Source organism: Geotrypetes seraphini, chromosome 19, assembly GCF_902459505.1.
Source record: "Geotrypetes seraphini chromosome 19, aGeoSer1.1, whole genome shotgun sequence".
Classification (NCBI taxonomy): Eukaryota; Metazoa; Chordata; class Amphibia; order Gymnophiona; family Dermophiidae; genus Geotrypetes; species Geotrypetes seraphini.
This window is the reverse complement of record NC_047102.1, coordinates 123,540-140,895: the sequence shown is the minus strand read 5'-3', so window position 1 is coordinate 140,895 and position 17,356 is coordinate 123,540. Positions and strand designations below refer to the sequence as shown.

Genomic DNA, 17,356 nt, shown 5'->3' with positions numbered 1-17,356 from the left:
AGCTGAAGATTTCTATTATATTTCAGCTCTGTGTTTCTTCCAAAGCTATGCAAATAAATAGTAATTTATTTATTAACTTTATTCCCTGCCTAAGCAGCTTTTATATTCATATTTCACCTTTGCCTCTATCCAAGGACCTTCGGGAATGGGTCATGAGGCCATTTCTATGCTTATTTTGCCAAATTTGGGATCTTATTAGGAATTGGGCCAGTTTGCTCTCTTATTAAAGCTAAGAATAGAAATGTCACATAAACGGAGAACTTGATATATTCCCTTTACAAAACAGATCCTTTTTTAATTTATTTTGATAGTCTAAAACTCTGTAGAATAAACTTGGCTGAGGAACCTGAAGCTGGCTTTTATATTCACAACACATCATTATTATATACAAAAAGCATAATTCTTCTTCTGGATTGCTTGTGCATGAAAACACGAATAATTTGATGGTTCTCAGCTGTGAGCTGCTTAAATAGTGCACGACAATAACACTTAGTAAACTTTTTTGGAAACAAAATGCTTAATGTTCAGAAACATAGCATCTTGTAGCAGATCCATTAGGAAGTGGTTTTACAGTTTGCTTTACACAGTAGAACATCCATTTGCAAATTATAAGGTCTATGAATTCAAACTGGCCTCCAATCTTGATGAGCTAAACACTTTAAAAATTCTCATGTAGAGGATGTCAAACTAGGCACCAGTACTCATAAGAAAAACAGCGTGTCAACTCAGGAGTCACATCTAGAAGTATTTCTTCATGGAGATTTATTTTATTTTATTAGGCATGCAATTTGTCTTTGTAAATAGTGGGTCCACTTATCTGACTGGGAACAGGGCAGTCTGATCACCATTTTGAATTTTGGTAGGAAAATCAGTTGGTCTCCTTTTTATTTCCCCCCCCTAGAATAGAAAGAACATAAGAATAGCCTTACTGGGTCAGACCAATGGTCTATAAAGCCCAGTATCCCATCATCACGGAGGCCAATGCAAGTCACAAGTACCTGGCAAAAACCCAACTAGTAGCAGCATTCCATGCCACTGATCCAGGGCAAGCAGTGGCTTCTCCCATGTCTGTCTCAACAGCAGACTATGGATTTTTCCTCCAGGAACTTGTCCAAACCTTTTTTAACACCAGCTACATTAACTGCTCTTACCACATCATCTGGCAACGCATTCCAGAGCTTAACTATTCTCTGAGGAAAAAAATATTTCTTCCTATTTGTTTTTAAAGTATTACTCTGTAACTTCATCGAGTGTCCCCTAGTCTTTGTAAATCTTGATGCAGTAAAAAAATGATCCACTTGTACCCATTCTACACCACTCGGGATTTTGTAGACTTCAATCATATTCCCCCTCAGTCATCTCTTTTCCAAGATGAAGAGCCCTAACCTCGTTGGTCTTTCCTCATACTTGTGATATGGTAGCTAAGGAGATCATACCTTAGGACTGTGTATCGCAAACCATGTGCCTCCTGAGATTCCAAGTTTGCTGCGGCACATTGAGGAGGAAGAGAGACGCCTGCCAGCTGACTTCCCTATGCGGTATAACACCAGTGCTGCCCGATTCGTCAAAAGCTTGCATGTTTCCCCCTTCTCTCTAGCGGCTTCCGGCTTCCCCTCGGCCTCCCGGTCTCACCTTTAAAGCTAATTACAGCAGCCTGCAGAGGAGCGCCGGTAGGTAAAATAATTTTATTTTCAATATAGTGATTGAAATGTGCCAGTTTTGAGAATTTATATCTGTGCTGTGTATATTGTTGTGTATTTAAAAAATGAATGGAAAAAATTGCATTACAATTAGTAAAGGGGTGGGATATGGGGCAGAGCTTGGGTGGGCCTAGGGAGGTCTGTGGTTGAGGTATTCAGTTGATATTTGCTAGACTTAGCTTGAAGTAGTTGAGAAACACTGCTGTAGGCAATCAGCTAGCGCCAGTGGCTTTCCTTCTCTCCGACCCTCTTCCCTGCTGGCACCCCCTACTGGCATCTCAGAGCCCATCTACACATGTACGGATGTCGATGTGATGATGTCACACATACGCGTGATGTCATCATGACGACGTCCGTGCACTTCTGGATGCCTCAAGCCGTGGCCACTTCCTTTAGTGTGCCCCAGCTCAAGACACTGCTGTAGGAGATCCCTAAGGTATCATGTCAAATGCCAGGAAGAGGCATCTAAATGTCTCAATGGGTAAAAGCCCTGTTCTCATTTTCCAAAGGTAATGGGTTCAAATCCCAATCATTCAGCATTATAACATTCTCATTTTTGATAATTCCTAACATTCTATTTGCTTTTGAAAATCCAGATACACAATATTGACCATCCCACCCATTCTAGCCTGCCCCACCCCAATAGAACCCCATTCCATTATGTCCCACCTTAATCTCCGCAAACATCTGCTGATCATCTATGTAGCAGGGTTTCTAAATTAACCATTAGAAAGCAGAGAGATCTTGATGATACGAGTATAGGTGAGGAAAGTTTGCTAAGGGGTGTATTGAGGAAAAAGAGAAGGTAGGATGCCAAAAGGAAGACAGAGCAGCTATATGTGCTAAGGCTCCAGTGATCATCTCTGCTAGAATGAAAACTCCCAATTCAAAATGAGGACAATTACAGCAGAAGAGACTCAATGGGAACATTTTGTATTGCTTCAACCAAGCAGCTTACAAAAAACTCAGAGATAAGAATAAAAAAACAGTAGGATGAGCTGCAGAAATAACTGTAAGTGCCTCATTACACCATTTGAAATGGTTGTGTTCAATTTCTTTTTAAAATAATAATTCTCATAGCATTGCTAGATCTGCTGTACTGGGTCTTCATAAGTTCTGATATTCAAACATATTTTCCCGGAAAGTAGAAAACAATTACCAAAAGTAGAAGTCAGGTTTTCATTTGCTCACCTTGGAGCTAGCAGAAGGGTTTGGCATTCTGGCTTTGAGCAGTTGTAGAGCGACCATGAGAAATTTTAAATACAGCAGAGAAAGGAAGTTTGCAGGAGAATGTAATAGTCTTGGAGAAACCAATTAAAGGATAATAACTGGCACACAGACCTTTTCACTCATCTGTCTGCAATCTGGAGAAAGTGACCAAGAGGCAGTTATCACAGAGCTGCTAGGAGCATACACAACCCCTTGCAAACGATTGATATTGGTGGTACTTTGATAGCTTCCAGCTCCATCAGCTTCCTGGAAGTTAGAACACTATCTTTGTTTGGCCCCTGGATCACTGTGGTGTTATCCTGACAGCACTGAAGCAATCAATAATGATTTGCAGTGGCAATATCTAAAAAATGTCATGGCCCAATAAATAGGTCTTATATCCCGAGCCACTCCTTCCCACGAAAATGATGCTGAATATTGAGCTGATAGATTTTAGAAAGAAATCCCCCTTGAATTAGGGCTCTTATGCATTTTCTAGGAATAAGATTATTCTAGACTTTGATTGATAAATTTCAAATTTGTCAAGCAGAAAGTTAGTACCAGTACTGGAGGCTTTTAGAAGTTAAGCAACTGGAGCCGAATTATTCTTTATGAGAGATGCAAAGATTCATATAAAAAGTGCCATAAAGTTAGTCAATCATGAAGCAGTAGGAGTGTTTGTCTACAATGCGGTAATATAATTCTGACCGCATACGTATAAATCATTGCTGTCACTGAAGGTATTTACAAACAGCTGGATTCCATAAAGAGAGCTTGAATTTTAGTGAATTTTGGAAACTACATGCAGTGAATTTGTTCTATGTCAGGAAACAATGGGATCAATATTCAGCCAGACTTACAAGTAGGAACTACTCTCACCTAGATAAGTCCCCTTCACTTGGCCCATATGCAGATTTTTGGAGGCATTATCTGCATAAAGCCATTGAAAACCCAACTAATTGCCAAATAGTTTGGGTATGGAATTGGGCTAAGCTGGCATTTGTCTGCTTAGTGGTGATATACAATTTCCCCTCCCCCGATCCTGCGGGGAGCACATTGTGACCAGCGGCGGCAACAGGAAGCCTCCTTCCCGCACCGAAACTGCACAGAGACCAGCTCCAGCAGGGCGGTTGAATCCAGCACCGCCCCTCCCCCGATCCTGTGGGTAGCACATTGAGTCCAGCGTCGGCAACGGGAAGCCTCCTTCCCGCACCGAAACTGCACAGAGACCAGCTCTAGCAGGGCGGTTGAATCCAGCACCGCCCCTCCCCCGATCCTACGGGGAGCACATTGAGATCAGCGGCGGCATCCGTTTGTATCTCACTAGAAACAACTGGGTGCAAATTCTTCTTCAATTTTTTGTCCCTCTCCCGTTTTCACTCAGTCCTCACCCGACTCAACTCTCCTCCCTCCTGCCTGGCAAACTCCATCCCAACCCCATCTCATTGGTTCTCCTTGATTTCCACCATGAAGCCACCTTTCTGGCGCCTAGAAGTCAGTTTGACTATGGCGGTATAGAAAAATAAAATAATAATTATTATTATTATCCTATTCCCGCAAGGCTCCTAGGTATCTTCCTTACCACAGGGAATTGAAGCAGAAATGTCGAGCCCTGGAACGTAAATGGAAAAAATCGAAATCCCCTCTGACAGACAATCCTGGAGAGACAATATCAAGTTCTATAACACTGTATTAAAAAAAAGCAAGGAAGAATTTCTATGGAGATAAAATCACCAGATCAAAAAACCAAAACAATACATTGTTCAACATCTGGCGCAACCTAACCTCAAAAAACGACTCCACCTTTCCCCCTTCCCCCCCCCCCATCCGCAAACTACCTAGCCAAATTTTTCAACGAAAAGATTACTACCATAAGGAGTTCTTCCCCCCAGCTGTCTCTTACAATTCTCTGCCTCCCAATGACTTCAACCCTATCCCTGCTGATAGATCCTTTGAACTCGTATCCGAACCCCAGATCTCTAAACTTTGTTTCAAACTGAAATCCTGCAAATGCATCCTAGATCCTTTCCCATCCTACCTGTATGAAAACATTCCTGCGCAGGCCATCTCCTCCTTTACCAGTCTTATAAATACTGCTCTACTATCGGGCCTGTTCTCCACAGAAATGGGACACATTGCCTTATCCTCTCTTCTGAAAAAAGCCGATCTCGACCCTTCCTTACCATCGAACTACCGCCCCATAGCAAATATCCCTCTCCTAACTAAACTGCTAGAGACCATAGTCGCTACCCAGCTCTCTTCTTACCTAGAGAGATTCTCCATTCTCCACCCCTACCAACATGGCTTCAGACCCAGCTTCAGCACTGAGTCCCTCCTAGTTTCCCTAATTTCAAAGGTTCAACAACTACATTCTCGTAACAAATTCGCTGTTCTCTTACAATTCGATCTCTCTGCAGCTTTCGATGTCGTCCACCACAACATACTACTTTATCAACTTTCCGAGATAGGAATTGACTCCACCGTCCTAAAGTGATTCTCAAACTTCCTTCGCTCTCACTCCTACACTGTCAACACAAATGGCACCATGTCCGTTCCTTGGACACCATCTTGCGGTGTCCCTCAGGGATCACCCCTATCTCCTATTCTCTTTAACATCTACATGTTCTCCCTGAAGCTCCTCCAACTTTCCCCCCTTGAAACAATCTACACATACGCTGATGACATCCTTGTCCTCCTTGAAACTGACCAGAACCTCACCAACCTCCACGAGAACATTACATCTTGCATAATGAGACTCCACTCCTGGTCCCTCTCGGTACAGATGAAACTAAATGAATCAAAAACAAACTTACTCTGACTCGGCCCAAAGTTAGAACACCTGCCCACCCTCTTTGCACTACCCACAGGCACTGCTCTAAACCTTGAGTCCTCAAGCAAGGTCCTTGGCATCATTATTGATTCTTCTCTCTCCCTCAACGACCACCTCAACTCCTTGGCAAAATCATGCTTTTTCAGCCTCCACATGCTGAGGAAAGTAAGATCCTACTTTCGCCAAAAAGATTTTGCTGTCCTTGCCCAATCCATCATCCTCTCCAAACTTGACTACTGCAATGCCATTTACTTATGCCTAACAAAAAAAGTCTTCAAAGACTCCAGCTTATCCAGAATACTGCAGCCAAGTTGATCTTTGCAAAACGCAAATCTGACCATGTCTCCCCACTCCTGTCCAATCTTCATTGGCTCTCAGTGATTTCCAGAATCCATTTCAAATGCTCCTGCCTGGCTTTTAAGATCATTCACGGCATTCTTCCTCCCCTAATCCCACTATCCTTTTACTCCTCGAATCCTGACTCCACCAGACCCGCCAATAGATATAAACTATCCTTCCCCTCTCTACACGGTATTCTCTATGCAGGTAAACTGGGAAAATCTCTTCTCTTCAAAATCACAGATCTCTGGAACGACCTTACTATCCCGCTGCGGAACCTGGACTCTCTCCAATTATTCCGCAAGCAACTGAAAACTTGGCTCTTCTCTAAAATGTAATTCTATTTTCCCCCTTACTCTTCCTTTCTATATATAAGCTCATGTAAAGCTTTTCCTTTCTCTTCTTATATTTAAGTTCTTGTAAACCGTGCCGAGCTCCACTTCCATGGAGATGATGTGGTATATAAACTTAAGGTTTAGTTTAGTTTAGTTTAGTTTGCTATCCAGGAATTGCCCAGATAAACTTAGGACGACATGACAAAAAGGCATTTCTGTCATTATCAGGTTATTATCCATGGACTAGTCTGAATATTGCTAGTGACCAAGTTATACCAGGTTAAGCCAAAGCATTCTATGTGAATTTTCGGCGGCACTGTTCAGATGATGCTACTGAATATTCATGGCTGGTCCTTGCTAAGGGAAATACCTTAGTAAGGCAGCAGCTATCCATACATTTCACTTTGAAAAGTGACCCATGTGTATTTTTGTAGATTGAGATTATTAGCAGAAGGAAGGTGATAGACTGTTTTCTTGTATTTGCAGGGAGATGACGTGTTAACTGTTGTGAAAGCCAAAGCGCAGTGGCCTGCCTGGCAACCTCTCAATGTGTAAGTTGATAGCAATTCATTTCTCTACATTTCTCCACATATGGCTGCTAGGGTTTTCTGTAGTGTATTTCCTGTATTTTTCAAAATGCTCTTTACTATAGTGTTTGATTGGGAACGTCACTGAAAATTTTAGTTTCTTGTTTCCTCTGTTGTTTCTTTAATTTATTAAAACTAAATGAAATGAAATAAGAAAAAGACAAAATGAATGAGAAATGGTGCCCTGCTTGGAATAGGCAATGAACCTGCCCAAATCAACCACTCCTAAACCTCTTCATCCTCCCCAAGACTCCAACAGCATCTTAACTGCATCCATGGTGCTGCCAAATGGTGCTGTAATCCAAAATCACATGTAACCAGAATAATTAAATAGAGTGAAAGGGTTAACCCTGCTTGTATGTAATGACTCAGCTGCTTAAAATTTCTACTAGCTGACTGCTCAGACTTCTTAAATGGAAATTCTCTACCAGTGTATTTATTACTACAATTTATTATTTCTAAAGCGCTACCAGATGCATGAAACACGCAAGAGATGGTCCCTGCTCAAAAGAGCTTATAATCTAATTATGACAGACATAGAAGACAAAGGTGAATTTATACATGATAGTTAGGTGGGAATTACAAGGTAGAGAGGGTAGGGTAGTAAGAGGGAATGACAACAGATAAGGGTGCTTTAGAAGTTGGCAGGGTAAGACTTAAACGCAGCTTCATAAAAGTGGGCTTTCAGCCTGGGTTTACTCTCATGCTATCTGATAAAAACCTGAGCTACCCCGCACATATTCCTATTTTATTAGTGGCATTCTACCTTCCAGGTGCACCTTGATGATCTCACAATGAGGTCACCATTGTGTAAGGAGACATCCATTTGCTCTGAACTAGAAGCCATGGTGAGGTCTGTATCTCTTTTTTTCTGTTCTTAACCTTTTGGAAATGAAGTTATATAAGCATGATTAAGGGATTATTTTAGATCGGTCCTTATCTTTTAAGGTCCATACAGATTCACTGGTTACGAGATGTTTTATTGTCCTCTAGAAGCTGTGTACTATTAGACCAATGAGTCTGACCTCGGTACCGGGAAAGATGGTAGAGGCGCTGATAAAGGACCGCATCATTGATCACCTTGAAAGACACGATCTGATGAGGACCATCCAGCACGGTTTCAGTAAAGGCAGATCTTGCCTGACAAACTTGCTGCACTTCTTCGAGGGAGTAAACAGGCAGATAGACAAGGGCAACCCGGTTGGCATTGTATATCTGGATTTTCAGAAGGCGCTTGACAAAGTTCCACATGAACGACTACTTCAGAAAATTGCATGCCATGGAATCGAGGGTGAAATACTCACGTGGATTAAAAACTGGCTGGAGCATAGGAAACAGAGAGTGGGGATAAATGGACAATTCTCAGACTGGAAGAGCATTAGTGGGGTGCCGCAGGGCTTAGTTCTTGGACCTGTGCTCTTCAACATCTTTATAAACGATCTGGACATTGGTACGACGAGCGAGGTGATTAAATTTGTGGATGATATGAAATTATACAGAGTAATGAAGACACAGGGGGATTGCAAAGATCTGCAATGGGACATAATCAAGCTCGAGAAATGGGCAGCGACATGGCAAATGAGGTTCAATGTGGATAAGTGCAAAGTGATGCATGTCAGGAACAAAAATCTCATGCACGAATACAGGATGTCCAGGGTGGTACTTGGAGAGACCTCCCAGGAAAGGGACTTGGGACTTGGGAGTTCTGATCGACAAGTCCATGAAGCCAACTGCACAGTGTGCTACGGCGGCAAAAAGGGCAAACCGAATGCTAGGAATGATCAAGAAGGGGATCACGAACAGATCCGAGAAGGTTATCATGCCGCTGTACTGGGCCATGGTGCGCCCTCACCTGGAGTACTGCATCCAGCACTGGTCACCGTACATGAAGAAGGATATGGTACTACTTGAAAGGGTCCAGAGAAGGACAACTAAAATGGTTAAGGGGCTGGAGGAGTTGCTGTACAGCAAGAGATTAGTCAAACTGGGCCTCTTCTCCCTTGAAAAGAAGAGATTGCGAGGGGACATGATCGAAACATTCAAAATACTGAAGGGAATAGACTTAGTAGAGAAAGACAGACTGTTCATCCTCTCCAAGGTAGGGAGAACGAGAGGACACTCTCTAAAGTTGAAAGGGGATAGATTTCATACAAATGTAAGGAAATTCTTCTTCACCCAGAGAGTGGTAGAAAACTGGAACGCTCTTCAGGAGACTGTTATAGGCGAAAACACCCTCCGGGGTTTCAAGATAAAGTTGGACAAGTTCATGCTAAATTGGTGAGACTGGACTCATTTGGAGCACTGGTCTTGACCTTGGGGCCGCCGCGTGAGAGGACTGCTGGGCAGGATGGACCATCGGTCTGACCCAGCAGCGTCAATTCTTATGTTCTTAGGAAATATTTTGATTTTATATCATTTAAAATCCTGGTCCAATCTTCAATATTGGACTATTGGATTATTGTAATGTTATTTATTGTAATGTTATTTATTGTAATGTTATTTATTTGGATTATTGTAATGTTATTTATCTGGGATCATATAAAATAACCATTAGCCAATTAAAAACCATACAATATACAGTTATTTGTTTAATTTTTAATTTGAAAAAACACGATCATATCAGTGTATATTATCAAAAGCTTCACTGGCTACTGTTTGAGGCTAGAGTGTTATTTAAATTTGGATGCATTTGTTTTAAAGTTTTATTTGGTTTAGCAATGGCTTACCTTGTTTCTCATTTTAGTTTTTATATTTTTAAGAAAAATATCCGTAGATCTTGTTGGTTTTATTTTCCTTCAGCAAATGCATGTCATCACAAAAATTTTTTGGATAGGATCTTAGCATTCCAAGCAGGATTAATGAATTCATGTTTGAATCTTCTTGTTTCTCCATTTCTTACTTACTATCAATTTCGAAAAGATCTTAAAACCCACTTATTTAAACAATATAATATACATTATTAATTTTCATATTATCATGTAGTTATATGTACTTTTTATCTTTTTATCTGCACTTATTTTAGTTGATATTATGTTATCCTTATTCATTAGTTTTAATGCTTATATTAGTTCTCAGATTTTATTATGTATGATGTTATTATTATGTTGTATGCTGAGTTCCTAATTGTGTAAACCGCTATGAACTGCTGGTTAGGCAGTATATAAAAATAAATTATTATTATTATTCATCTACAGTGGCAAAATAATGCTTAGAATTTAGGAGGATGGTTGGTTGGGCTGAGAACTTTTCAGCATACCCTTGTACTTTGAAAAACATATTGATCATTAGAATAGCCTTATTGGGTCAGACCAATGGTGCATCTTCACGGAGGCCAATGCAAGTCACAAGCACCTGGCAAAAACCCAAATAGTAGCAGCATCCCAAGCCTCATATTGATTTTTTTTAATACAGCATTCATACCTAGTTATTTAGTTCATGTTATTTTTACCTTCAAGATGAATCTTTAAATTATAGTAAGATGAAACAGTAAAATCCATTAAAAAACAACTCATTCTGAGCTCTTTAATCAAATTGACCTCATCCATCTGCATTATGATGTCTGTAATGTTTATTTCAGATTAACTGATTCTTTATAATCTGTTGTGATCCCTATGAACAAGAAGCAGAATATAGAATGAAATAAATCAGACATAATGTACAATTTGATGCTGTGTAGATTTTCGAATTATGTTCTCATTTTGCCTCATGATTTCTCTTTGCAGGAGAGCTGCACCCTCAGCTGAATTTTCTGTGGATAGGACCCGACATCTGCTGTCCTTTCTCACCATGCTTGGCCCAAGTCCTGACTGGAACGTAGGGTTGTCATCTGAGGACCTCTGTACCAAAGAATGTGGCTGGGTTCAAAAAGTGGTCCAAGATCTAATCCCATGGGATGCAGGCACTGACAATGGGGTGACTTATAAGGTGCTCAGAATTATTTTTGTTAAACTATTAATGCACATGGACCAGTTTGATAGCTTAGCAGCAAAATACACAATCTATGCAATCTTCAGTACTACTGTAATAACATAGAAACATGACGGTAGATAAAGGCCAAATGGCCCATCTAGTCTGCCCATCCGCAGTAACTATTATCTCTTTCTCTCCCTGAGAAATCCCACGTGCTTTTCCCACGCCTTCTTGAATTCAGACACAGTCTCTGTTTCCACCACCTCTTCCGAGAGACTGTTCCATGCAACTACCACCCTTTCTGTAAAAAAGTATTTCCTTCGATTACTCCGGAGCCTATCACCTCTTAACTTCATCCTATGCTCTCTCATTGCAGAGTTTCCTTTCAAATAAAAGAGACTCAACTCATGCACATTTATATTATGTAGGTATTTAAATGTCTCTATCATCTCCCCTCTTCCGCCTTTCCTACAAAGTATACAGATTGAGATCTTTTAAGTCTGTCCCCATACACCCACTGATGAAAACCATATACCATTTTAGTAGTTTTCCTCTGGACCAACTCCATCCTTTTTATATCTTTTTGAAGGTGCAGCCTCCAGAATTGTACACAATATTCTAAATGAGGTCTCACCAGTCTTATACAGAGGCATCATTACCTCCTTTTTCCTACTGGCCATACCTCTCCCTATGCAACCTATCCTTCTAGCTTTTGCTGTCATCTTTTCAACCTGTTTAGCCACCTTAAGATCATCACATACAATCACACCCAAATCCCGCTCTTCTGTCATGCACAAAAGTTCTTCACGCCCTAAACAGCCCAAATTCATAACCTTGCATTTCATCAGTACACAGACGGCCCCAGCGAGAAGGCCATGAAGCAGCCTGTGAGTGCTGCTGGCCTGACGCTCCTCTGCAGAAAGGTATTTATGGTCGCGGTCAGCGGGAATCGGTTGGGAAGGAAGAATGGAGGGTCATCGGTGGTTCTGCTGCATGGCACAGATGGCGGCGGGTGCTCAATGGTTCTGCAGCACGAGGGATGGGAGGGAGGGAAGGATGGAAGCTGTGCAAGGGTTCTGCTGCACAGGGGGATGGGAGGGAGGGAGGGAAGGATGGAAGCTGGACAAGAGTTCTGCTGCACAGGGGGATGGGATGGATGGAGGGATAGAAAGATACTGCAGAGAGAAGGCACAAGGGGATGGGTGAGAGGGGAGGAAAGATGTTGCACATGTGGGGAAAAGCAAAGAGGAAGAATTGGGGTGAAGGAGAGGAAGAGAGGGATGATAATGTACATGAAAAAAATAAGCCCTACCCAAAAATAAGATCTAGTACCTTTTTTGGGCCCCAAATGAATATAAGACACTGTCTTATTTTCAGGGAAACACAGTATCACCAACGCTTTTCAACCTCTTTATAGCCTCCCTTGGGTCCAATTTAGACAAACTAGGAGTCACATCATATAGCTACGCAGATGACATCACCATTAAAGACTTATTCAACAAATCTCTGGAGATGGGAGTGATTCCTGGGGATTGGAGGAGAGCGGATGTGGTCCCTATTCATAAAAGTGGTCACAGGGATGAAGAAGGAAACTACAGGCCGGTGAGCCTCACTTCAGTTGTTGGAAAAATAATGGAAGTGTTGCTGAAAGAAAGGATAGTGTATTTCCTTGAATCTAATGGGTTACAGGATCCGAGGCAACATGGCTTTACAAAAGGTAAATCGTGCCAAACGAACCTGATTGAATTTTTTGATTGGGTGACCAGAGAGCTGGATTGAGGACATATGCTAGATGTAATTTACTTAGATTTCAGCAAAGCCTTTGATACAGTTCCTCATAGGAGGCTGTTGAACAAACTTGAAGGGCTGAAGTTAGGACCCAAAGTGGTGAACTGGGTCAGAAACTGGCTGTCGGACAGACGCCAGAGGGTGGTGGTTAATGGAAGTCGCTCGAAGGAAGGAAAGGTGACTAGTGGAGTCCCTCAGGGTTCGGTGCTGTGGCCAATCCTGTTCAATATGTATGTAAGTGACATTGCTGAAGGGTTAGAAGGAAAAGTGTGCCTTTTTGCAGATGATACCAAGATTTGTAACAGAGTAGACACCGAAGAGGGAGTGGAAAATATGAAAAAAGATCTGCAAAAGTTAGAGGAATGGTCTAATGCCTGGCAACTAAAATTCAATGCAAAGAAATGCAGAGTAATGCATTTGGGGATTAATAATAGGAAGGAACCGTATATGCTGGGAGGAGAGAAGCTGATATGCACGGATGGGGAGAGGGACCTTGGGGTGATAGTGTCCGAAGATCTAAAGGCGAAAAAACAGTGTGACAAGGCAGTGGCTGCTGCCAGAAGGATTCTGGGCTGTATAAAGAGAGGCGTAGTCAGTAGAAGGAAGAAGGTGTTGATGCCCCTGTACAGGTCATTGGTGAGGCCCCACTTGGAGTATTGTGTTCAGTTTTGGAGACCGTATCTGGCGAAAGATGTAAGAAGACTTGAGGCGGTCCAGAGGAGGGTGACGAAAATGATAGGAGGCTTGCACCAGAAGACATATGAGGAGAGACTGGAAGCCCTGAATATGTATACCCTAGAGGAAAGGAGAGACAGGGGAGATATGATTCAGACGTTCAAATACTTAAAGGGTATTAACGTAGAACAAAATCTTTTCCAGAGAAAGGAAAATGGTAAAACCAGAGGACATAATTTGAGGTTGAGGGGTGGTAGATTCAGGGGCAATGTTAGGAAATTCTACTTTACGGAGAGGGTGGTGGATGCCTGGAATGCGCTCCCGAGAGAGGTGGTGGAGAGTAAAACTGTGACTGAGTTCAAAGAAGCATGGGATGAACACAGAAGATTTAGAATCAGAAAATAATATTAAATATTGAACTAGGCCAGTACTGAGCAGACTTGCACGGTCTGTGTCTGTGTATGGCCGTTTGGTGGAGGATGGGCTGGGGAGGGCTTCAATGGCTGGGAGGGTGTAGATGGGCTGGAGTAATTCTTAACAGAGATTTCGGCAGTTGGAACCCAAGCACAGTACCGGGTAAAGCTTTGGATTCTCGCCCAGAAATAGCTAAGAAGAAAAAAAATAATAATAATAATTTAAATTGAATCAGGTTGGGCAGACTGGATGGACCATTCGGGTCTTTATCTGCCGTCATCTACTATGTTACTAAGTTACTATGTTACTATGTATCCTCCTGCCCTCTGACCTACCAGTCCCCACCACAACAGAAAAACTGCAAAAATAAACACTAGAAACAGTAGAAAAATGGATGAAAGACTTCAAATTAAAGCTGAACACAGACAAAACAAAATTTCTACTATTAGAAAAGGACATAACCCCAACCATAACAGAATTAGAAATAAACAGTATAAAGTACCTGATACAGCTTGCCCTAAAACTCCTTGGGGTAATGTTAGACAGATGTTGCACCATGCAACTTCAAATCAACAAGACCAAGGTTGGAATCATGTGCAACCTCAAACAAATAAGAAAATTCTTAGTCAGGGAGCAATACCATCTCATAGTTCAATCCCTAGTCCTGGGACTCTTAAACTACTGCAAAATCTTCTACCTGCCATGCCCCGCAAGTATGACAAAATAACTGCAGACAGTACAAAACACAGCCCTCAGACTGATCTACTCACTAAGCAAATATGACCACATCACCACCGCATACCTAGACTCACACTGGCTCCTCTCACATGCACAAATATTTTTCAAATTTTACTGTATATTATTCAAAGTAATGAACAGAACCGCCCCCTCCTACCTAATCGATCGCCTAAACCGGAACAAATCAACCAGACCTAGGAGAACTCAAACCCCATTTGCTCACCTCCCCAATCAAAGGCACACAGCGCAAGAAGATTTACGACAGCCTACTAGCAACGCAAGCAACAAAACTAGACCACCACCTCTCAAACATACTGACAACCACATCTGACTACAAAATAGTCCGAAGGGAAATTAAAACCCTGCTATTCAGAAAATTTATCAAGAAAAACTAAAACATCTCTTTAATTGTTTCCAATCTTGTAATTTTCCAATCAAATTCTCAATTATGTAATTAGCACCTTATCCTGTAACTTTTCCTAAAAATGTCCAGTTATCTTCTTCTGTAATCCGCCTAGAATTGCAAGGTATAAGTGGAATAGAAGTCACTAATGTAATGTAATGGGTGTCTAGAGCTGGAATGAGCACCAACTCAGCTGACCTGTGGAAGGAGAGATAGTAGGGGAAGAATCAGTCTTGGTTCGGAGGGATATTAATGTATGATGCAATTTAGCTATTTTATCATGGAAGAGCTGAGGGCATGAAGGGTCTGACCATATGTTGGTGGGAAATAGAGTAGAGGTCCCTAGAGGGATTAGGGGATTTAAGCAATAGGTTGGAGAAGAAAGATTTCTTTGCTGCCATCAGGTGATAGTTTAATTTTTGTGGAGGCATCTACACATTAACAGGTCAGTGGGAGATTTTGATTTTCTCCATAGGTGACCTGCTCTTCTGTACTGTCTTTTTAGGAGTCTAAGCCTTTGATGGTACCATGGGTTTCTCCTCCAATTGGAATTGGGAGAGGACAAATTTAGAGGGCTAAGGTATCTAACGCTGTCATTAAAATAGTATGTTTTGATCATCTAAGGGAAGGAAGGAAAAATTTCCTGAAGTTGTTGGTTTGTTTCGGGTTTTTTTAAAGATAGTGACCATCGTGATAACACCCATTCTGTCTACTTTTATCCTGGAGTTTCTTTTTGAGTGGCACAATAACATCAATTCCCTTTTCTAGTGTTTCATCCCAAATATCTGTCTGATCTTTTAGCATTTTTTGAGCAGAGTCCCAACAAAGAAGGACTTTCCCTTTTATCTCCCATTACATTTAAAACTCAATCTCTTCAAGTTGTGTCTTTCTTAAAATTACTAGGAATCACTTTCGACAGTAAACTCAATTATCATCTTCATATCAGCACAGTTGTTCATAGAAACATAGAACATGACGGCAGAAAAGGGCCACGGCCCATCTAGTCTGCCCACACTAATGGCCCATCCCCTAACTACCTCCATGAAGAGATCCCACATGCCAATCCCATCTTTTCTTAAAATCTGGCACGCTGCTTGCCTCAATTACCTGTTGTGGAAGATTATTCCAGCGATCAACCACCCTTTCGGTGAAGAAATATTTTCTGGTGTTGCCATGAAATTTCTCACCCCTGATTTTCAACGGATGCCCTCTTGTTGCCATGGGTCCTTTAAGGAAAAAGAGATCCTCTTCCACCTCGATACGGCCCGTGACATATTTGAATGTCTCGATCATGTCTCTCCTCTCTCTGCGTTCCTCGAGTGAGTACAGCTGCAACTTACCCAGTCGTTCCTCATACGGTAGATCCTTGAGTCCTGAGACCAACCAGGTGGCCATTCGCTGAACCAACTCAACTCTCCACACATCTTTTTGATAATGCGGCCTCCAGAATTGTACACAGTATTCCAGATGGGGTCTCACCATGGATCTGTACAACGGCATTATGACCTCGGGCTTACGGCTGACGAAACTTCTACGGATACAGCCCATGATTTGTCTAGCCCTGGATGAAGTTTTCTCCACTTGATTGGCAGTCTTCATGTCTTCGCTAATGATCACTCTCAAGTCACGTTCTGCTATAGTCCTTGCTAGGATCTCACCATTTAGGGTGTAAGTCCTGCATGGAGTTTTGCCGCCAAGGTGCATGACCTTGCATTTTTTGGCATTGAAACATAGTTGCCAAGTCTTTGACCAATGCTCCAGCAGGAGTAGGTCCTGCGTCATACTGTCGGGCATTGAGCTTTTGTCGGGCACTGTGCTTTCATCTGTTGTGCGGTTGCCTACCATGTTGCATAGTTTGGCGTCATCGGCGAATAATGTAATTTTACCTCGAAGCCCCTCAGCCAAGTCTCTTACGAAGATGTTAAATAGGATCGGGCCCAAGACCGAGCCCTGCAGCACTCCGCTGATCACCTCCGTCATATCGGAGAGGGTACCGTTTACCACTACCCTCTGAAGTCTACCTCTAAGCCAGTCCCTAACCCATGCAGTTAATGTTTCACCCTGTCTACGAATGATTAGATCCATATCCAAAGTGTTAGAGCCTACTTCTCTGAATATCTTGATCCATTCCCTTGTGATTTCCTGTATTGATTACTGTAATGTGCTCTATTAGGGCATAACTAAAAAAGAAATAAGAAGACTCCAAATTATACAGAACACTGCAGTTAAGATCATATTTAATGCTAAGAAGTTAGACCATGTTACTCCCCTCCTTTATAAAGCTCATTGGCTGCTGGTTGAACATAGAATCATATATAAAATTATTTTACTAACCTTTAAAACTAGACAAAATAGTCAATCAGAATTCATTAATAACCTTCTTATTCCCTATAGCTCTCTAAGACTCTAAGATCTTCTAAAAATCTGCT

General features: G+C 41.7%; 1 protein-coding gene across 1 annotated transcript in view; it reads left to right on the top strand.

The window, feature by feature from the left end:
- SPON1 (spondin 1) overlaps nt 1-17,356 on the top strand; it is an 85,065-nt gene that overhangs the window by 29,815 nt on the left and 37,894 nt on the right. Inside the window, exons 7-8 of the mRNA XM_033928707.1 lie at nt 6,900-6,964; nt 10,723-10,924. Coding sequence (XP_033784598.1) covers nt 6,900-6,964; nt 10,723-10,924 — 267 coding nt within the window. The remainder of the gene's footprint in view (nt 1-6,899; nt 6,965-10,722; nt 10,925-17,356) is intronic.